General features: G+C 40.2%; 1 protein-coding gene across 1 annotated transcript in view; it reads right to left on the minus strand.

The window, feature by feature from the left end:
• Nucleotides 1-23,520, minus strand: part of sptlc3 (serine palmitoyltransferase, long chain base subunit 3) — a 113,063-nt gene that overhangs the window by 7,944 nt on the left and 81,599 nt on the right. Inside the window, exon 10 of the mRNA XM_039737815.1 lies at nt 6,863-6,998. Coding sequence (XP_039593749.1) covers nt 6,863-6,998 — 136 coding nt within the window. The remainder of the gene's footprint in view (nt 1-6,862; nt 6,999-23,520) is intronic.

Consider the following 23,520-nt stretch of genomic DNA (forward strand, 5'->3'; position numbering starts at 1 on the left):
TCAATCCACCTCTGTTTGCCTTCCTCACTTTCTCTTCCCACCTGTACATTCATTTCCATCACTCTTTTACCTACATATTCATTGTCTTTCCTCATAATAATGAAAAAAAGATAGTACATTTTATTTAACGGGCTCCTTTCTTAGCACTCAGGGTCACATTACAATAAAATTAAGCAAGGATATATATGAAATCAAATAGCAATAAGGGTACAGAAGTAGTAACAAACATCAAAGGTAACTGGCTGTAACTGTGATAAACTCATAATTGTTATGCCAGTTTGAAATGAAAACGCTGGTTTAAATTGTGTTATTAAGTCTAGCTGACGGATATGAGAAGTCCAGAGTTGAGGGGCACTATAAGAGAATGCTTGAGTTCCCATAGAACAGAGTTGGATGTGTGGTACAGAAATTAGAGCTGCAGATGAGGACCTGAGGAAGTGAGAGGGAGTGTTAAGTCTGTTGGAGATCAGTAAGAGAGGAGCAAGACTGGGGAGAGGTTTAAATGTTAAGAGCAGTATTTAGTATTGTATTAGTATTAGCATACTGTATGTATTAGTGTTTTAGGGATGCCAAACTGAATAGCATTGCAGTAATCTACAAGTGAAGTGACTAAAGCATTAACCAATACTTCAGTACTGTGTTATGTAAGAACAGGACAAAGTCTAGAGATATTTTGGAGATGCAAGGCAGTCTGAGAAACATCATTTATACGAGAAGAAAAAGAGAGATTACTGTCTAGAATAACACCCAGGCTCTAAACCTGGGAAGAGATGTTTGTGATTGTGTTGTTAATTAAAATGGAGGAATGATTAACCTTAGCGAGTGTAGATTTAGAACGAATGAGGAGCACCTCAGTTTTATTGCCATTTAATTGAAGAAAACTGGGAGTCATCCATGACTTTATGTCTTGCAGACATGCCATAAGAGTATTTGGAAGGAAAACAGAAGTGTATTTAGTGAATAGATAAAGCTGTGTGTCATCAGCATAACAATGAAATCTAATACCATGGTGTTGAAAGATATAACCTATTGGGAAGTTGTAGATGAGAAAAAGAAGCAGCCCCAAAACAGAGCCCTGCAGAACTCCCTAAATTACGACTGCATTCTATGACTTAAAACACTCATCATGCGTCCATACCACTTTAGCCTACTTTCCTGTACTTTCTTATATATGGTATCTCTCCCACTTTTGTTGTACCTCTGATTGTCTCATTTCTTATTCGGTCCAACATTCTCATTTCTGCCACGTCTAACTTCATCTCCCTTTACTGCCCACATCTCCGCTCCATACTTCATAGCTGGTCCTGCCATTGTCTGATCATATCAGATGAAAACTTGTCCAGAATAAAATAGCATCTAGAGGTTGGCCGGTTTTTAATTATTTCCACAGTACTTTTTTTATCCTTGCTCTGGATCTTCACCTTTACCGTCCTCAGACAAGATGCTCCTCCAATAAAATGTGAGAAAGCTTCTTTGGTAATAATGATCACAGTGCTACCAGATGAGTATGGGAATATTCAATACATCTCAGTTTACCTTCCTCAGAGTCTCTTACATACTCAGATGCTGTAGATGGAAGGTACCATTTGATCCACTATGCTCACCCTCAGCTCTCAAGTTTACAGCTTGTCCAAAAAGGCAGCTAAGACAGGCAATAGTTTGGGTCTGTGATGACACTAGCATATCTTCAATTCAATTTAAAAATCCACTTAAAATTTAAAGTAGCCAGAAACAACCTGGAGGACAAATGTTAACATTACTAATTAATTCCATTCATTAGAAAATAAAGCTAATGAAAAAAAGAGAGAAAAGATAGAGCTACTGTAAAAAGGCTGCTAATTTCTCCTTGAGAACAAATAAAGTCTATCTATCTATCTATCTATCTAGTGCCTTTCATATCTATCTATCTATCTATCTATATAGTGCCTTTCATATCTATCTATCTATCTAGTGCCTTTCATATCTATCTATCTATCTATCTAGTGCCTTTCATATCTATCTATCTATCTATCTATCTATCTATCTATCTATCTATCTATCTATCTATCTATCTATCTATCTATCTATTTTATAGTACCTTTCACCTATCTATCTGTCCATCCGTCCCGTCTGTCATATCGTACCGTTCATATCTATCTAGCCACCTTATGGCATGTTACTGATTGCATTGACAGCCACTGGAAGTATAACAAAATGAAGGCTAAGCCCCACAGTGGGTGGCGGGTGGTGTGCTGCTGCCCTAGGAAAGCTCCCTTGTGAGAGCTGCATTAGCGTGAGTGCAAATCTGCAATCTGTTATTTACGTTTCACCCCATGCAGGGTTGAAGAGATGACATCTGTCTAAAGTACACCACCAAAAAAATGCTTCAGAGTATGACGTCTCTTGAGCCAAACAATGTGCTGTCTGTGTCTTCAGCATCTTGCTCAATACTGGCGAAGAAAAGAATAAAGAGCCCAGCATTTGGCATTCCAGTGTAATTCCTGGCAATATGAATGGGGGATGGAATGGGGGGTTAACTGGTACAGAAACATGCAACAGCTGGATCTGCCAGGTCTCCACAACATGCTGGCAGAAAACACATGGATCTAATTTGGGGTCTACTGGCCCCGCACTTGCTTAAAAACACTTCTGGAAAGTTTCAGGCACTGGGCAAGGAATTGTGAACAGAAAATGCAAACTGCTCAAACACTCCTTGATCTGTACTTCTAAGCATCCCTTCTTAAGAGACCCCAATGGGCCAGCATGTCATATGCAAGCAGATAGGGCGCTTTCTAATGTTTATCTCTTCTTCTTTATTTCATATATAACAGCTTTCAGACTTTGAATGAGAGGCAACAGCTGTACTCAGGACATGATTCTCTGTACATCCATCCATTTTTGAACCCACAGAGGAGTTCCAAGACACAGAGACTATACAAACAGCAGGGGGTCCAAGTTAGGAATCAGCCCTGGATTGTGCGCTAGTCCAGCCTTGAAGGACAGTGCATTGCTGTACTAGTGAACACTTTTTCAAATTAACTTCACTTTTTGGATACCAAAGCACATTTGTTGTCACAACGCTCGCTATAATGTACCAATAAAAAAGTAAACCAGTGTTTTATAAAGCATCATTGATGGTTAGTGCTGTGACACAGCAGGGTTAGAAGCAATTATCTCTTTAACTTTAAACCCACTTATCCGGACCTTGGGGTGCTCGTGCATATCCATGCACCTCTGGGTGAAAAGTGAATTCCAACCCTGGACCAGGCACCAGGCCTTCCCAGGCATCTCTAACGCACACACCTGCAGTCCTCCTACTGGACCAAGTCGGAGTAGCCAGCTAGCCTAACGCGTAAAGAGCCAGTCTGAGATGGAGGGAGGGAAACCGGCAGGCAGTTTGGCATAGTGGTTAGGACTTTGGACTACAAACCCTGAGGTCATGCGGTCAAATCTCACTACTAATACTGTGTGAGTATGAGCAAGTCACTTCACCTGCCTGTCCTCCAACTGGAAAAAACAAAAGAAATGTAGCCAATTGTATCTCAAATGTGAGGTGCCATGGATTAAGGTGTCAGTCAAGTAATAATAATAGTGGTGGAGGGCAAAGCCACTGCACCAAAGCAATATTATACATATAAGAATTATCACAACGCTCCTTACAATGTACTTCAATATACTACACGGTCTCAGTAAATTATTATTCTATATAGCACCTTTCATTGTAAACATTTATGGATGACACATGAAACAGACCACAATCAGCTGTTTCTGTATGAAATAGAGAAAAGACGTGTGAAGTGATAAACAGATAGATTGGGAATGGCCAGTCCTGACACTCACATGTCCACTGTAGGCACTTTTAGCAGTGGGTAGTGGTCAGCATGGGCACTCTGACCGGTCTGCAGCTACGCAGCCCAATACATACAAGCTGGGATGCACTGTGTGTTCAGACATCTTTCTTTCATGGCCAATATCAAGTTTTTTAGCGATTTCTTCTACAGGAGTTCTTCTCAGGGGTTCAGAACAGACGGATTAACCTTCACTTCCCATGCACATTGATGAGCCTTAGGCACCCATGACCTTGGTGCCGGTTCACCAGTTGTCCTTCCTCGGATCACTTTTTGGTAGGTACTAGCCACATACCAGGAACACCCCACAAGACCTGCCATTTTGGAGAAGCTCTGACCCGGTCATCTAGCCATCACAATTTGGCCCTTGTCAGAGTCACTCAGATCCTTATGCTTTCCCATTTTCCAACACATCACCTTCAAGAAGTGACTGTTCACTTGCTCTAATATATCCCACCCCACAACAGGTGCCATTGTAATGAGATGATCAATGGGATCCACTTCACCTGTCAGTGGTTTTAATGTTATGGTTGATCAGCACCATATCATAGACAGTTAGATTAGGACTTTATAAAGGAGATAACAGTGTACACCAGGGCACAGTGACACAGTTTCAGTGCTACTGTTCTACAGCTCCAATCCATACCATACCATACCATACCATACCATACCATACCATACCATACCATACCATACCATACCATACCATTTTATTTGTTGAGCGCTTAAAAGCACAGCATTATAACTGACCGAAGCGCTGTACAGTTAAAAAAGAAGCAGGACTAAAAACAAAATATTAAAAACAAACATTAAGAGAGAATTAAAAACAGAGATACTAAAAACAGGTCAGAGGACCCAATAAAATTGAGAAATAGGAAGAAGCAAGTGGAAATGAGACAGGTTAAGAATTAAAAGCCAATGTGAAGAAGTGCATTTTTAGGCCTGATTTAAATGTGGCGACTGAAGCGGCTTGCCTAACCACTAAGGGTAGGGAGTTCCATAGCCTGGGTGCACAGACGGAGAAAGCCCTTTCACCACGAGCTTTAAAACGTGCCTTGGGAACGGTTAGGAGCAGCTGATCTGCGGATCTAAGAACACGAAGAGGATTGTGACGATGGAGCGAGACACTCAAATAGGCGGGGGCTAGACCGTTTAATGCCTTATAGGTTAGGAGGAGAATCTTAAAATCGATTCTGAATCTAAATGGCAGCCAGTGTAGGGTTTTTAAAATTGGTGTAATGTGTTGGCTTCTGCTACTTCCAGTTAGAAGCCTTGCAGCCGCATTCTGAGCCCGTTGGAGTCTAGAAAGAGTGGCCTTTACTGATACCATAAAGGCAGGAATCCATTATTGCTCTTTCTTTGTGAAGTGTTAGCACGTGAAGTAATAGATAAATAGATATGAAAGTCACTATATGATAGACACAAATATTGAAGACATTAATAGTTTATAGATAGATAGACATGAAATGCTCTTTCAAATTGATATGCAAAGCACCACATAACAGATAGATAAACATGAAAGTCACTATATGATAGGTAAAAGGCACTATATTACACCTAGATAAACAGATATGGAAGGCATTACATTTCATAGACAGATAGACATGAAAAGCTCTTGATAACTGATAGGACAAGAATATAATAGATAAATAAGTCAGTCAGTCATTATCCAACCCGCTATATCCTAACTGCAGGGTCACCGGGGTTTGCTGGAGCCAACACAGGGCGGAAGGCAGGAACAAATCCTGGGCAGGGTGCCAGTCCACCGCAGGGCACACACACACACACACACACACACACACACCAAGCACACACTAGGGACAATTTAGGATCGCCAATGCACCTAACCTGCATGTCTTTGGACTGTGGGAGCAAAGCCACGCAGACACGGGGAGAACATGCAAAGTAAACCCAGGTCTCCTAACTGCGAGGCAGCAGTGCTACCACTGTGTCACTGTACTGCCCCTAGATAAATAAGGACTTTATAAAATTCATAACTGCATACACCAATTCCATAAAGAGGGCACAGTGATGCAGAGGTTAGTTCTACCGTCCTACTGCATAATTCCATTAATGCTGTTTGTTTGAGAAGTGTTAGTAAGTGAAGTAATAGACAGACATTTATAGATGTAGAAACCACTATAGGATAGAGAACCAAAGACACAGACATCAATATTTTATAGATAGAGTGACATGAAACTCACTATATGACAGATAAAAAGGCACTATATTACAGATAGGTAAACAGATATGGAAAGCATTACATTTCATAGACAGATGGGCATGAAATGCTCTGTGCAATTGATATGAAAAGCATAAGACAGATAGAAAAGGAGTTTATAAAACAGGTAGCTCTACACACGAATTCCACGGAGAAGGCGCAGTGCTGCGGTGGTTAGTGCTCTTGTCTTACTTTCTTTGTGAAGTGTGCCCATTCTCCCCACAACTATGTAAGTCGTTACCTGTCACATCTCACATATGACACTCTCTTTACCCTCTTAACTGGCTTGCTGAGTTGGGGTACATGTGTGCCCTGTGACATACTGGTATTGTATCCAAGGCTGCTTTCTGATTTCATACGCTGCCAATATTAGGCTCTGAAATGGAAACCGCAGTTTAAAAAATGGATGGCTGGACTAACTGCTAATGCTAAACCTCAATACTCTGAGTGTTGTATACTGAAGGAATGATCCTGAGCCTTAGGGGCTTCTGACATCTAAACAGCTGTGTATAATTTTTTGTTTTCTCTCTTCATATGCCGAAACTAATGGATCAGGAGTAATCTAGGAGAGCCTTTACGGGTGGAAGTCTCCCCTCCAGATGCTCAGATTTAACTGAGGGAACTGTTAACATCTGTAACGAGCTCAACAGGTACAAAAGTGCAGAGTGGCTTTGGGAGAAAACTTCTAAGAAAAAGAACCCGGTGTAGTGGAAAACATCAGTATGGGGCATGTGAGAGGAGGAGGAGGCACAAACACACAATCAACTGAACATGCTCCAGATGTTTCTGCTTCAAATTCACATGTAGCACATACCCCACTTTGCCCGGCATGAAAAGCAGCAGCGGGACCACAGGAGATTCCTCGTGTCCGTATATGATGAAGCCCATTTCATTCAGCCTCTGACGGAAGTATCTTGTGTTTTCTGCTAATCGTCTTACTCTTTGGATGCCTGTGAGGAAAAGATACAAAGAGAGAGAGCAAACAAATAAATAAAAAAGAATAACAAAACAATAAGCTCAAGCCCACAAAATCCTGTAGCAGTCAAATGGCAGTGGCTAGCCCTGGATAGAGTGCCAGTCAATTTCAGGGCCCACTCAGATGCACATGGGGTTACATAGGAATTCATGATTACATAGATAGATAGATAGATAGATAGATAGATAGATAGATAGATAGATATGAAAGGCACTATATAATAGATAGATAGATAGATACTTTATTAATCCCAAGGGGAAATTAACATAATCCAGCAGCAGTATACTGATACAAAGAAACAATATTAAATTAAATAGTAATAAAAATGAAAAAAAAAAAAAAAAGCAGACAATAACTTTGAGTAATGTTAGCATTTACTCCCCCGGGTGGAATTGAAGAGTCGCATAGTGTGGGGTCTCCTCAGTCTGTCAGTGGAGCAGGATGGTGACAACAGTCTGTCACTGAAGCTGCTCCTCTGCCTGGAGATGATCCTGTTCAGTGGATGCAGTGGATTATTCATGATTGACAGGAGTTTGATTAATGCTCGTCGCATTAAACTGGAGGAAAACCTAGAGAATGGGAAAACTCCAGACCCAGGATTCAAATTTGGGATGATTGATTAGTGAAGCGACAGTGCAAATCACTGTGCCAACCCAAATAAACAAATAAAATAAACAAATTGTTTTGAGTTGCACACTGATCAGCACATGCAAGTAAATATTTCACTATATTGTGTACATGTGACATTAAGGACCCAGTAAACGTATAAACTTACATACAGTCTGCAATAAAGAGCACCTCTGTTTACGTTTTTTTAATTTGTGACATTCCCTTCTGTGCCACTAGGAGGCTAATGGAGCCTTATCCTTCTATATAAAAGCGGCCGGGTGTCCTTCTGTCCCGTGAGTGCTACGCAGGCGTGGAGTTTCACACACGTCCCGTCCATTTTGCAATGCACGATGGGATTTGTAGTTTCGTTTTTCCAGGTAAAAGATGATTTTCTACTCCAGACTGTGCGATATCTTCTTCTTCTTTCTTACTATATAAAAGCATTAGGGATTGTCCTTCCGTCCCGTGAGTGGAAAGCGTAGCGGTATTCCGCTTATCACAGACTTACTACTTGCAGCTTGCGGTACGAAGCGACATGATGTGAGCAGAGTTCTGGTGCTCCCATTGTTCCCTTGCTTTTGTGCGCGATGCTCTGGAAAAATAGACAAAATTATGTCTCTGGAAATAATTAATGTTGATGGAGTACAAATGCCTCACCGCATAGTAAATATCAGGGGGTTCAAAAGGGCGACTTCAATATAGAAAAAAAGTTTAAATTTCATCACAAAAATAACAGAAACTACGAGTATTAAAGTAATACCACTCAAATGCAATATAACCAAATTAATGAGTTTGTATAAAATATCAAATTGATCCACATCAATTGCCTTAAGAAGTGGTCAACTTAAAAGTTGGTCGCCTTAAAAGGCGGGTCAGTCTACTTATCAATAAAGTGTGCCAGCCTTCTGAGAATTTACCAATTTAGGATTCTGATGACAGGGACCTATTAACACCTGGCATCACAAACAGTAGCTCTTCTCAGACAAATGAATATAGAGTGCATAGTGTTACTACATTGTTTTTTAAAATTATTCAATATTATTATTTTAGCTTTGATTGAGTTGCTCTTTTGATGTTTGCACTTTCAACCCATGCGTGTTTGGGTCTTCCTCCTACTTCTACCCCAAGCTGTGTAGGGTTGGGGTACAAATGTTTGTAAAGTGGACCCTTCACGGTACTGGCGTTGTATCCAGTTCTTATTCCTGCTTTGTGATTGGCCCTGACCCACCAGGACACTGAATTAGATCAACATACACACTTCACTTACCAGCAAAGCTAGTTGGTGTTTTAAGCAGTGACGGGTGGACTAAGCCCCATGAAGCTTTCGAGGCTTCTTAGTGATTGTGCTGGAAAAAGATCCAAAGGATTGGAGTTTTGAAAATGATGACATTGGATGGTTTGCAAAAATTATCGTGGCCATGAGGTCGAGACAGCGGAGGAAGCTCAACTACAAGCCCTTGTTCACTGCATTTTTTCACTCAGACAGGTACAGTATATGAAAGTCTGACAACGCTCACGTTATCATTAAAATGCTACAATAAATGTACTGTACATGTGAAAGTGGAAAAGTTTGCTGTGATAACATGTTTAAATGTGTTGTCCTAAATAAGGTATTTCATTTGTTAGCATTACCACAAACATTACAAATATGTTAGAAACCACCCCTGATTCCCTCAGCAGGGGATTTTGTTTTGCAATGTAAATCATTAATGCTTTCCCATCAGTGTTTCAGGAGTAATATGAGGTGTGGTCTATGGCCGGCTTGTCATCCCAGCCAATACCCCCAGGCTGCCAGATGGAGCCCTCCCTGCAGCATGGAGGTGCCCTGAAGACCAGCAGGGAATCCTGGAGAATGGAGTTTTCATCCACAGCCCTGCTGGATGGAGCTGCAGGGAGGAGCAAACAATATTATTTGCCCTAAGCCCCGGAAGTACGTCCGAGTCACATGGACAAGGGGAATGATGTGCTTCCGGGGTGAAGAGGAAGAGTTTTTGATCTGACCCGGAAGTGCTAAGAAGTCACATGGACTGAGGGTTCAGAAGCACTTCCGGGTCACGGACTATAAAAGGACTGTGGCAGCTCCCAGACGGCGAGCTGAGCTGGTCGGTAGGAGGGCAACACGTCTGGGAGTGGTGGAGTTTATTATTGAGTATTGTTTTGTGTGTATTAATGAGTATTGTGGAGAGGAGGGTGCTTTGTGCACTGTTGTTGATAAATATAGTCTACTTTTGGACTTTTACTTGGTGTCTGGAGTCTTGGACAGGGGTTCAAGGGAGCGATAGCGCCCCCTATCTGTCACAGAGGGCAAATTAAAAAGTAAAGGCAACTAGAAAATTATGTAGTAGCTGCAACGGATAGAAGCTGACACAATACAACACATTCGCAATGGCTTTTAGGTAAACGAACATACACAGTGCAGCACTCTAGTTGAAGCAAAGGCCAAATTCATCGAAGGATGTTTGGTCAGTACGGAAGTGAAAACAGCACAACTCAATGAAAAGTTTCTGAATGGGTAGAATGGTTTAAAGCGGGCAGAGCAAGTGTGACTGACATAGCTCAAACTGGTCGACCATTAGCCCTGTGCACACAAGCCGACACATGTCGAATGCCTTCTTCATCAGAGAAGACCGACAGATCTTTTTGACTGCAGTTGCTGCATATTTGGATATCAGCTCTGGAACTGTTCATGCCATAGTGCATGATGGGTTGGGGTACTGTAAAGGTTGCACAAGATGGGTACCCAGACAGCTTACTGATCTGCACAAACCAACATCCTTTGGTGAATTTCAGCAGGTTTTCACTGTCAAAGAACCACAACAGAGCACTGTTCAACAATGGTGCAACCCTGCAGTGCAGCATCTATGTTCATTTGAGCTTGACTTTAACTAGACTAACAGCAGAATGCTCCACTGTGCATGTTCGAATTACCCATAAGCCATTGCAAACGTGTTGTACTGTGTCAGCTTCTATCCCTGGAGGTTACCCCGTAATTTTCAAACTGCCTTTATTTTTTGATAGTAGTAAGGGGGCTAAAAAAATCATAACAAAGCCTAGCAAGATGCATGTGGAATATGGCAAAGTGAAAGGGAGAAATTTAAGGGGGTTTAGGAAGTGTCTACAGCATTGAAGACAATTTAAAAGTTCTACTACAATACAATATTTACAATACAATACAATTTATCTTTGTATAGCCCAAAATCACACAAGAAGTGCCGCAATGGGCTTTAACAGGCCCTGCCTCTTGACAGCCCCCCAGCCTTGACTCTCTAAGAAGACAAGAAAAAACTCCCAAAAAAACCCTTGTAGGGAAAAAGTGGAAGAAACCTTGGGAAAGGCAGTTCAAAGTGAGACCCCTTTCCAGGTAGGTTGGGCGTGCAGTGGGTGTCAAAAAGAAGGGGGGTCAATACAAGTATTTACCTTACTGTCAGGTAAAAGGTCAAGTGCTCCCTCTCGTGATTGCTTTTTTCTTTCTTTTCTTTAACATCGTCTCTGTATAAAATGCAACCAGCAGTTATATCTCCCTTTTTTATTTAAAGTATATGGGATAGAGCAAAACTTTGAAGCAGTCAGACCATTTCTGGTGTTTCAGTTATGTTCAGAGCGTTGGATGTCATCAGTTATATTGGTAACATGAATTTGAAACAAAAAAAGTGACATGCATGAAATGTCTCCAAACCCTAGTAGATTAAAAACAAAGTAGGAGTGAACGCTAGAAAATATCATAAAGCCACACATAAAGGTGCAAAGACATTGGGGAGGAGAGCAACTTCAGGGGCAATGGAAATGTTTTATGTTAAAACAGCGTTCCTTTGTCTGAATAATTTACATTACTTGCTTTTCAATGCAAATTAAGAAGTTTAGGGCATGAGCACATATCTCTTCTTATTCCACGCATCTATGGTTGTCTGTGTGAAGAAAAACTTTGTAACGTTTGTGTGAAAGTTTACCCTTAACAAGTGTCCATCTGTGTCCTCGTGTTCTTACTGTTAAATTTACAGTCTCAAGCCAGTGGACTAATTCTCTTCATAATTTTGAACACTTCAGTCATGTCTCTTCTCCATCTCCTTTTGCTTAACTTATAACTCAAACCGTGTAGCCCTGGAATCATCCCAGTTGCTCTTCTCTGGACTTTTTCTAGCTCTGTGATGTCTTGTTTGTAAACCAAAACTGCACACATTTGGCCATATGAGGTCCAACGCGTGTGTTATAAAGTTTGAGCGGACCCTCCTTGGACTTGTACTCTGCACAGCAGGGCGCTATATACCTTGACATTCCATTAGCCTACTTAATGGCCTGTCTTAGAACATTACAAAAATCTAGACGTGAAGAGGCCATTCAGCCCAACAAAGCTTGCCAGTCCTATCCACTTTTTTCCACTAAAACAACATCAGGTCTAGTTTTGAAGGTCCCTAAAGTCCTACTGTCTATCCCACTACTTGGTCACTTATTCCATGTGTCCATGGTGAAAAGAAAAACTTCTAAATAGCAATACAATGCTGTACCACAACACTGGTGGCCTAGAATGTCTTATGTGGGCAGTTTTCATGTTTTCATTGGTAATACTAATGCATTAATTGCGAGGGTACGGATGTAACTTCCTGCCTAGCTGCTTGTTGGGTGGCTCCGCCTCCCTGCAAAAATCAAATGGACAAAATGTGTGTGTGTGTTGAATAAAAAAATATCTCGTCAGAAATAACATCCCAGTTCTAACTTGTCATGGTGACTAGTCCTCCTGCAGGATGGCAGTCAACTGCAGGGCACAAACTCAAGCACGTCAGCGTAATCCACTTGAAGAGCAGTGCCGGAACGGATTGAGCAAAAAGCAAAGTCTTCTAAACCTGAGAATTTGACAGTGACAACAGCTGTGTTGGCAGATACTTTCATCATTTTTCTTTTATTTATTTATTTATTTTTTTTTACAGCAAACCACACTTCATCTAAATAAATGAAAACATCCCAGTGTGCTCTGTTCTCATTCCCCTAATTAGATAATCTGTCGTTTCTCTAAGCTGACTGCCAGATGTCTGCTGAACTCAGGGTACCAACAGTGACACCTTGAGGACAGCAACAGAAATGCTGAGGCTGAGACTTGCAGAGTTGGCGCTGGAGGGCCACAGTGGCTGCTGGTTTTTGTTCTAACCCAATTGCGAAACCAATTCTTACCAATAACAGATCTTATTTAACTGCATGGCTTATTAGTGTTTCATTCTGTCATGTCAGGTCATTCTTATATTGTAAATTTTTTTCTTACTAGAAGTATACAAATGTAGCTTGAAGTGGATGATTAATTCTCAGTCCTTCATGTTCTTCTCTTCAGTTTCCTTCCAAATATTTTATTAAACTGGATACCTCATAATGAATACACACAGGTGTAAATGGAGACAAGTGTTTGGATCCTTTAGCATTTGCATTTTATTACTAACTAGCAAAATACCCGCGCTTCGCAGCGGAGAAGTAGTGTGTTAAAGAAGTAAATTTTAAAAATAACATAACATGATTGTCAATGTAATTGTCATAGGCTTATTTTAGTATTGAAAGTGAAATTAATTATTGTAAAGAGTTTGATTTATGATTGTAAATGTTGTGTATGAGAAATGCATATTTTTAGGATGCAAGGATCTCTTTGTAAACGACGTTTGGAGTTCTGCCCTCGGGCTGTAAAATGACCAAGCTGTCTGCTGAGCTTACGAGAGAGAATGGAAGAGGCAGGTGCAATTTTGGGGCATGGAAACTACTGGGTACGGGTTGGTGAAATTGTGATTGATTGTGATTGTGATCACCGGAATAGACATGTTATTCGAGGTAAACTTGCACCCGTTGAGAAAGAAAGTATGAAGGAAGGCGAGGAGCGGTGGAGCAGGGAATGAAAAGCAGAAGTCAGCACCAGGAAGACATATGTGAGCAAGTAAGGAAGCTCAACAATGACAGCCTTGAAGAGGTGGAGTAAAAGAAAAGACAACAGTCATGAGGAGGGAGACGCGAGGAAGTAAGGAAACCCAGCAATGTCAGCCTCGAAGTAGTAGAGTAAAGAAGAACGAAGCAGTGAGCAAGACGAACAGCTGAAGAATGTAAGGAAGTGAGTGAGGAGGCACATGAGTGCAGGATGTCGTTAATGCATATAGGCTGGGAGGCAACTACGTGGTAGGTGCGTGGACAGCGGCCATGCAGAAAAAGGAAGGGGGACTGGTGGCAGCCTTTGCGCATCTCTGCCGTGAAATAAATCGACTGTTAACGGAAATAAGGAATGAAGCTGCTAAAAGGAGAGGTTAGTTACGAAAGTTCCTTATGGCATAATGGTGAGAACCGCCAAAAAGAAGACGTTATTTTCGAAGGTTTGTTACAGGGCATAGCACGAAATGAAACATACTTAATGCCTGTAAGTACAGTGTAAAAGATAAGCATGGGAAATCTGGGCTTCCTACGTATATTGGAAGTCGCAGAAATAGTGAGGAGGGGCTTTCCCCTATCTATATATACAGTTTAGGGGGTACACTCATTTCCTCCCTTGGGTGTTATAATGGAACATGCAACATGCCTAACTTCTGTAAGTACACTGCAAGGAATGAATATGAGAAATTTCAGCTTCCCACCTATATGGAAAGTGGGAGAATTAGTAATGAGTCAGTGAGGGCTTTGCCTTTTATATGTATAAATAAGGAGCCATTAAAACAGTGACTGCAGCTGGTTAAGACTAAAATAAGCAATCAAAGATGGCAAGACATCCAAAATGAAGCATATAAATGTTGCTTGAGCAGCCATTACATCCCCCCAGAACTGACTTTGCGGACCTCTGTGTTGAGGTGATGACCCAAAGCCACAAAGGAGGACTCTGAACAACATTAATTCATCCAAAATTAAACCCCCTTAATCCAGTTTAGTGTAGGGGGCTATCCAGGAAAAATGGGAACCAACCCTAGAGGGTGCACTACTCATGTCAGGGTAATAGAGTCATCAGTTCGCCTACGCCACCCACCTTTGGGATACGGGCTGGAGAAAAAAGAAGCACCCTCACACACAGGAAGAACATGCAAACTCCGCAGTGAGAGCAACCTGGCCTGGATTTGAACCCGGGGGACTGCATATGTGAGGCAGCAGCACTAACTATGGCACCAGCATCCCAAACCCTCAGACAGAAAAACAAAACTAATTGTATTTCTCTTCTCATTTTTTTGTGGCACCATGGCTGGGGAGTGCACTTTTAAAGCAAAATATTGCAGTGCAGAGTCCCAGAATGGATCCTTTTGCTCTTTACATGGCTGTTTGAGGTGACTCATTATCCTTAAAAGGATTGCTTGCCATTGCGATTACTACAAAGCTGGCAGACCTCCTTGTTTGGAAGTGCAGATGTTCTGGTCTCATGGCTGTTTTTCTTCACTAAACTGACACTGCAAACAGAGTTCCAGGTCTTGATCTCAGCTTGCAAACTCTCCCTCCATTGCTGCTCTGTGACACCCCTGTGATGTGCTTTGTCTGTGTTTGTGCAGCTTTACCAGCAGACCTGCCTCACATGGCTCGCCTGGGGTCAATGACAACTCGATCTGACACACTTTCCCCCTGCTCCATGATACTGAAGCTCTGCCATTGTCCACACACCCAGGTCAATGGAGCTTTGCAGATCCAGAAGTGTTGCTGGAGCTTCAGAGGTAACAGGATCTTAGCTGTCTTCCCCCCTGTACTGATGTTCCAGCCACCTTTCCCGATCCCAGATCTCAGCCTTGAGACTCTCTAGAAAATCTTTAGCAGCAGTACTCACCACTTGCTAATATCAGACAGTAGGTCTTCTTTTCATCCCACTTCTGCCACCTTTTAGTGCTGAGTTCCAAAATGGATCCTTTTACTCTTTACAAGGTTCTTTGAGGTGGCGCGCTATCCTTAAACGGACTGCTCACCATAGCTGCACTAGATAAAATTTGGTTTGTGGCTTTGCAGAATTGTGTCATAAGTGCCCATGCCACTGGTGATGGAATGCCTTCTCATACTATGGGTGCCTTATTCCTTGCTGATACAACCTGTCAGCGCCATTACAATTTGAATGAATGAAAATGAAAAACATTGGTAGAAGGTAAAAATAAGAAAATAACTGTCTTTATTCAAATTTTGGATCTGTTTGCTGATTCAAATTTGCAGACGAAAGTGGCCTACCTGTATAAACTTGGTAATAGATTTACACTATAGAAATAAATTGAACTGAATACACCAAGTTAACCTCAATGGCCAGCAACCTCAACCACTGTGAACTAAAACCTAAAAAACTGAATTCCAGCTTTGTGCCACCAAGCTGTTGAAAACATTTTCTGCAAGATATTTCAAGTGACCTGCAATGCCTTAAAAAGAATATTTGGATCTGGACCACCTACCAGAAAGCTGAGGGGCAGCTCCATAGACTGGCGCACAGTGGAGAGTCCAATAGCTTTGAATTTGAGGGCCAGAAGGGAGAGCAGGCACAATGGTAGGCTATTGGCTCCGGCTGAATGCTTGCTGACCACCTCAGATGAGCCATAGAGAAGCAACTGCACAAGGATCTCACCTTCACAAGGGTGTGCACACTCCGGACTGCCAGCTGAAGCTAAACCCCTGAGCACCTCTGGTGCCCATATGCAGAAGGACACCATCAATACCTTTAAGTAAAGAACCACAATAGCCCAGTTATGGGCACTGTTTTCTGGAATGTTTGGGAACTATCTGGGCATTGTTGGCACCTCTTAATTAATAAGTAGTATTTTAACTGCACTCAGACAAAACTGGTATTAAAACCAGACTAGATGTGATTTTGCAAGAATTAATTGGATAGGACTAGTGAGCTTTGTTGAGCTAAATGGCCTGCTCTTGTCTAGATTGTTCTAATGTTCTAAAAAACATTTTTAGAAAAATAAAATATAGAGAAGGATGATACAATTTAGTAAGAAGAAAACTGCCAACCTGAACCGGATGGATTCCTGCCATTTTTCTGTTGAAGCAGGGCAGTATGTGTTTAACCCATCTACAGTAAGTTTGAAACATAAAGAAAATTAATGAATGGATACATTTTCTTTTACAATACTAGTGGGCTCTGCCCCAAGCTTGCTTCACTAGCCAACCCCTAGGTGGGCGCTACCGCTAGCCACTTCATGGATCAACCACTCGCGTATGGGAAAGTGGATGTACAATTTAAACAGATTGTTATTTTCATGGGAATTGTTACATATGCATAAGAGAACAAACTATTTTACATTACAGCGAGTAGTTAACCATAGTAAAAAATAGTAAAATGCAATAAATTAAAAGAAAATTATGTTCCAATAAATTGAAAGAAAATTATGTTCCATGTTGCGTTAGAGGTATTCGTTGCATTATACATGATTTTGTTCTATTTGGCTTTAAAATTTAAATACAAATACTTTTTAAACGTAACACTTTTACTGTAAAACTTCAGTAAAAACTATTTTTTGAATTAACTTTTCATCAATATCGCATTGAATTTAGATTTTTGTTTGGACTTACATTGTGACAACGCAGCGTATAATTGCCAGTGAGTGAATATCGTTTCTTTCTCTCGAATAAATAAAACGACTTTTTCGAATGTTTGTCCTTGTGATTTGTTAATTGTCTTTGCAGAACCTATTTTCACGGGAAACTGTAAACACTTTAATACCAATGGCATATCAAGTTCTCCTTTGGTGTCTAATGTTATCCGCAGAAGATGTACTACATTACCTTTCTTGTCACCTGTTAAAATTTTACATGTCAGAATTGTTTGACCAATTTTTAATACAGCTAACCTTGTCCTATTGCATAGCCCATCACTCATACATAAATTACGCAATAACATTACGATACATCCTTCTTTCAACAGTAATTCGGCCGGTGGAAGACCGGACAGTGTTAATGGTTGTAGTTGTAGTTAATATTATAAGTTGATGTTTTCTTCTCCTGCATGATCACCACCAACTGTTTCAGCATAGTGTATTGATACGTGTGTAACAGATTTTCACATTAATTTGTTTGAGTTTATCGTTTCTTGGTGCTAGGATTGCCCGTGTACTCATTTCATCTGTTGATAACCCTTGGGATTAAATTCTTCAATAAGATTTTGACATAATAAGTCTTCTTTAATTGTGAACTTAAAGTGAGGAAAATGTAAAAATTTATAAGAGCCGAGAGCGCAGGAACTGTGTCTGACAAAAGCATTCACATGAATGAGAGGTGAGAGGACTGTCAGCGATGGTTGAAAATGGTCGAGAGTTAGGTGGGACTTGAAAAAATCTCCTGCCAATAGCTTTGTCTCAAGATTTTCTTTTATAATAGACAGATATACTGTATGCTTATTAAGAAATGGATAGGAAGGTTTTATGGTATGTATTGTTGACTTTTCCTACCAGAACAAATCTTACTTAAAATGCACTGATGGGCAAGGCTTACCTATCCCACTATCTTTTTCTAAATTAGCTTTTTTGAAGTAAAAGTGGGAGATGTCCTGTCCCAGCATTATTGTATACCAGTTGCATGTCGTCTTTGGGACTAAAAACAACCCGAAGACACCCAAGCTGTTTTACTGCATTTGTGAACTTGGAGAGGCGTCAGCTAACTCTTAAAAATAACCTAGGGCAGAGGACGTGGATCCACCTGTGCTTGCTGCCCCACTGGCTTTCTAAGGAGACACTGGTGATCCCATATCTTAGCTGCATCACTGGCATGTGAGTTCTATTAATCTCTTAGTCTCGAGAAAATACCTGCAGATAGACAATGTCTTTAGTGAAAACTTGCCCTCCATTGCTGAGGTGTTTCACTCGCACGTTGCTAAGCCGTGGCGATTGCTTTATTCCGACATTGCGTCTCTTTTTCTGTGTCACTATCATGATATCGTTGTTGTGCAGCATCGTTTGTTGCACAAAGGTCTTTCGTAGCAAGTGCCGTAAAAATGTAAAAGTGCATGCATGCGCCATTTTGTGGCTGTGGTTGAGAGTGAGCCGAGCGGACTGCTCCATACACAAACACAGAGGTGTTTCATTTATATATGCCTAATTGCGCACAAAGGATTAATAGGAACAACCACTGACAGGCCCGCTCATTATCATTTACAAGGATGTAGTGCAGGAGAGAGCTGGAACACTAGGAGAAAATCCATACACGAGTACAGCAGATGAGCAAAATACTAAGAATACCACATATGAAAAGAGATTAACTGGGAAGTAAGTGAATCACAAATGCAGCTGAAAATTTGAGTCACATGAGGTGGACTGACAATTAGCAGGAGGCGTCTTTCAGACCTCTTTTATAACAGTTAGCTCTTTGATATGTGAGTATTTAAAAGTAACATGAGGTAACTAACAATTTCCGAAGTTAGTACCCCAAAACAGCCACAATAACTGCAATATTATTTGATTAGTCTAAAATAATGGCAGCATTTGACAAACATTGACAAACTGCCACAGCAAAGAGGAACAGTGCTCATAAATCAAAGCTCAATGACGGGGACAGAGAGAGAAGACCTGCTAAATGCCCTGAAAGTAAGTCCCACAAATCACCCCATAATTGAAATACCACTTTGGTGATCCAGTCCTCACAAAAAACTTTATGTCACAAGCTTTACAAAGCAAGTGTGTTTAAGTAAATTTAAAGCAGGGCTGTCACATGAAACTCTTTATCTCCAAGGCACACAAAGATGCATAGCCCAGTGTGAAGAGCACACAACCTGGGGACACAAGAAATGGAAACAGTAATCTGGTCTGATAAATCATCTTACACCCTGTTTCCTACATCTGGGAAGGGTTTGAGTTTGCAGAACGGAAAACAATGCCTTCAACTCACAAAATTAGTTGCCAGTTGTTAAATATAGTGTGGAACATTAATGTATCGGGGGCCATCTTGTTGGAGTCACTAGGTCTAAAAACTGGTCTTCATAGTCATAGAACAGCATAGAAATATACATGGTGCACCCTCTAGTTTAAACATGTTTCCTCATGATGTTCTCCTCTTCCTGGATGTAATGTCCCCATACAAACTAATAAACTAATTAAACAGCGGGTACATGAAAACCAGGCTTTACATGTCCTCCATAATCACCAGATCGAAACATCTTTGGGTCTTTTGGGGAAGTTCTGGAGTGCCAAGTGTGAAGTAGATTTTCAGCTCTGTCATCCCTCAAAAAAACCAATGGGCTTTTCTTCTTGAAGAATTAGTGCAGCATCTCACTACATGCAGTCTGGGACTTGAGGGAAAGAAATCTAAAAAGGCCTAAAGCTGCATTGAAAGGAAATGGTGGCCTTGTTGTTTATTAGTTCCATGGTGTTGATAAATCGTTACGTTTTACATTATGTTTTTCATCATAATATAATATAATATAATATAATATAATATAATATAATATAATATAATATAATATAATATAATATAATATAATAAGGTGACAGAGCGTGAGTGTGAATAGGCCCTGTGATATTTTCTTACATTAGCCTTGGCAGGCTGTTGGCCCCTAATGACTCTGAATTGGATGATTATATTATATTATATTATATTATATTATATTATATTATATTATATTATATTATATTATATTATATATTATATTATATTATAGAAGTTGCAGGGTGACACAGTAATAGTAGTTCTAGGAGACTGAGTTCATATCCTGACCCACGTTTGACTAGTATTGCATATTCTTGTATATCAGTGTTAGATTCATAATCTGCTTCTCTACCATATCCATAAAATGTAAATTACAGATTAATAGGAGTTTCTAAATTTGTCCCGTATAAGCAAGTTGTAATGACTGCACTAGGTGGTCACAGGGATAAAGAGTTGAATCAGGCTCATAATCCAAACAGAACAAGGGTTGTAACCAGGAAGTTAGAGATCTAAAGAAAGTCACATATCAAAGAACATAGTAAGAAAATAATTAAAACAGTAAGGATAAAGAAATGTGGTAAATTAAAGCACATACAGTAAACTGTAGTCAGCACATAGAAAGTAACTTGTAACCAGGACTCCTAATTAAAATTGTCTTTAAGTTCTATTCTTTTGACAAACAGGCTATAAAATCTCGGCCAGCTCAGTCACTTCCATCCCATGAACTGCCTTACATGTTGTTGTTCTGCGTCTGTCTTCTGACTGCTCCTGATCACTCATCCATATTTACCGTATATACTCACATATAAATCGGGTCTTGAAACCAGAAAAATCGATCATAAAATCAGACCCCGACTTATACACCCGTTTGAAAATGCCACACTTAAATGTTTTTTTCTTACATCTTCTTGCCTTCTCCGATCTCGCATCAGTTTCTCAGATGCATCATATTTTGTTGCAGCAGCACAGTTACCAATTTCTTTTGCTACTTCAACGACGTTTAATTTAAAAATCAGGTTCATACTTTCTTCTGTTCAAATGCTCCATCGTAGATAAGGGATGCTCTTACGATAAAGGTGTATGACGGTGTGAGATACAAAAAACACAAATTAGTGCAAACATTGCATTGGAATAGTTCGGGTATTACCGTGTGGTCATGTACGCACAATAGAGAGAGAGAGGTTAGGAGCACACGATGATACAGCGCATTGTTTTCCGCATTCGACTTATACGACCGACATAATAAAACACCAGAAATTATACGATAAAATCAAGTCCTGACTTATCCGTGGGAGAACTTATCCGCGAGTATATACACTACAACTATGTGTTATGTGATCAGCTTCAGGCCATGTCAAATTTCATGACTTTTCCAGCAATTTTCAATCACACATTTCATTTGCATAATTTTAGCAAGTTGAAGGCAGTCACAGTGGGCTTCCATGACCATCAGTTGTGTACCCTGACATAGCTGCTGACTCTGTTCTATCAGTCTGTGACTCACCTGAAATTATCAAACCTGCTTTTGATTTTGATTTGTTTTGATTTTGTCTTAGGTTATAGGGATGGGCTCTGTGTGTGCGAGAGCTGAAAACCAATGAGCACAGAAAGCAAGAAAAAGGAATAAGGAGCACAGATTTTTTGGACCTCACAAACAGAAAGGAGGCTTACTTGTCTGACCTCTCACGGTTTAGATACCAAGACAGAATGGATTAAGAAAAACAAAGGACTTATTGGGAATTCAAGATGCCTGCACTTTGAAAAGGTGACTCTACAAAGACCTAAAACAGAAGGTGGCATGGCACTACCTAACTTTACACACTATAAAGAACTGGACATTGGCACAGATTAATTTACACCAGCCTGGTCAGCAATGGAAATTGTACCTTGCTCTGCTTCTATATATGTCCTCCTTTGTGCATGAGTAAATACTAACTTTAGTTAACGTACCAATAATCCATTTATCCACCAATCCCTTAGAGTATGGAACCAATGCAGGATGCATTTCAAGGCTTCTTGTCTGTTGCTCCTCTACACGATTATGACCTTTTTCAATCTTCTCAAACCTAATCAGCATTTAACCTTTGGAAAATGCTCCAGACTAAGACACTTAGAGAACTCTATGTAGATAACGTATTTGCATCTTATGACCAATTACGCTTCAAATTTAACATCCCAGCAACACAACGTTTCCACTATTTTCTGAATAGATATTTTGTTAATAGAAAACTACCCAATTTTCCACGTCACCCACTTATGTCTATTCTTGAGGCAATACTGATCAGACTTGAAGATTCAGCCAGCATCCTAGCAACACAGAAAAAGATCGCAGAGAATGTTCCCTTCAATGATCCTACAGAACAGTGGGAAAAGGACCTATCAATTATCATCTCAGGAAAGGAGTAGAAGTTAGCCATATGTAGAATATGTTCTAGCTCTATATGTGTAAAGCATTCAATAATTCAACTTAAAACCTTTCATCGATCGCACTCATCCTGTTAAAAATGTATCGAGAGCAAGATACCACCTGTGAGTGTTGCAATCTTACTCCAGTCTCACTGGGACACACATTCTGGTGGTGCACCAAATTAACATCATTTTGGACAAAAAAATCTTTAACTATGTATCAGGCAGCCTTGGTGTCACAATCACTCATAACAGCCGTGTCTGACGGACTCTCAGATGGGCTTAAACTAGAGAAGGATAAAGTAATGGCTGATAATGCACTGCTAGCACATCGACTTATCTTGCTTAACTGGAAGAATCACAACCCACTATTTATAACTAGCTGGGTAATAGACGTTCTGTGTTATTTGAAATTGGAAAAAATCTTACATAGAGAATCGGTCCAAAACTTTTTTTAACATGGCAAGACTTAATTAAAAAAGAATTTAGAATAAGCATTCCTATAGGAGGAAAAGATGTTTTCCTCTTGTTTTTTAAATTTGTATTTATTTTTTTTCCTGCTCTTGGCTCTTCTGAATTCTTGTTATGTTAGGATTTTTTCCTGCACTCTCTTTTTTAGATTGATTCTGAAATGATCTATTGCATATGTTCTGCAAATTGCATCTGCTTCATTGTATACCACGTTACTTTCTTGAAATAAAGTTATTAACAATTAAAAAAAAAAAAAAACCAAAGGACAGAGATTGCTCCTGAACTCGTCATACTTGCAAAGCATTCATACAGAACTGGCTCTGTCAGTCAGCACGTTATTGGCTTTTAGGAAAAAGGCTGGGCTTGTCATTCTTTAGAAATGTAAAACTGTGCTCAAAAAGTCATCATGAAGTCATGTAATTGGTCATGCCCTGCTGTTTCTAGTAATGAAATCTGACATGCTCCAGTGAGATGAACAGCAACTGTGGTCGTCAAGTTTGACATCCGCTTCAACTAGAAGCGGGGTAATGTACCCACGACTTTACAACAATTTTTAAAATCCCACTTAGAACACTTAGAAAATTTACTGTGCCAAGTTGGTTGACCACCTTAGCATGTGCAGACTACAAGGACCTCCATTCTTACATTGGGCATAACATATGAAATAACATATGAAAAAGAAAAGA

Source organism: Polypterus senegalus, chromosome 16, assembly GCF_016835505.1.
Source record: "Polypterus senegalus isolate Bchr_013 chromosome 16, ASM1683550v1, whole genome shotgun sequence".
Classification (NCBI taxonomy): domain Eukaryota; kingdom Metazoa; phylum Chordata; class Cladistia; order Polypteriformes; family Polypteridae; genus Polypterus; species Polypterus senegalus.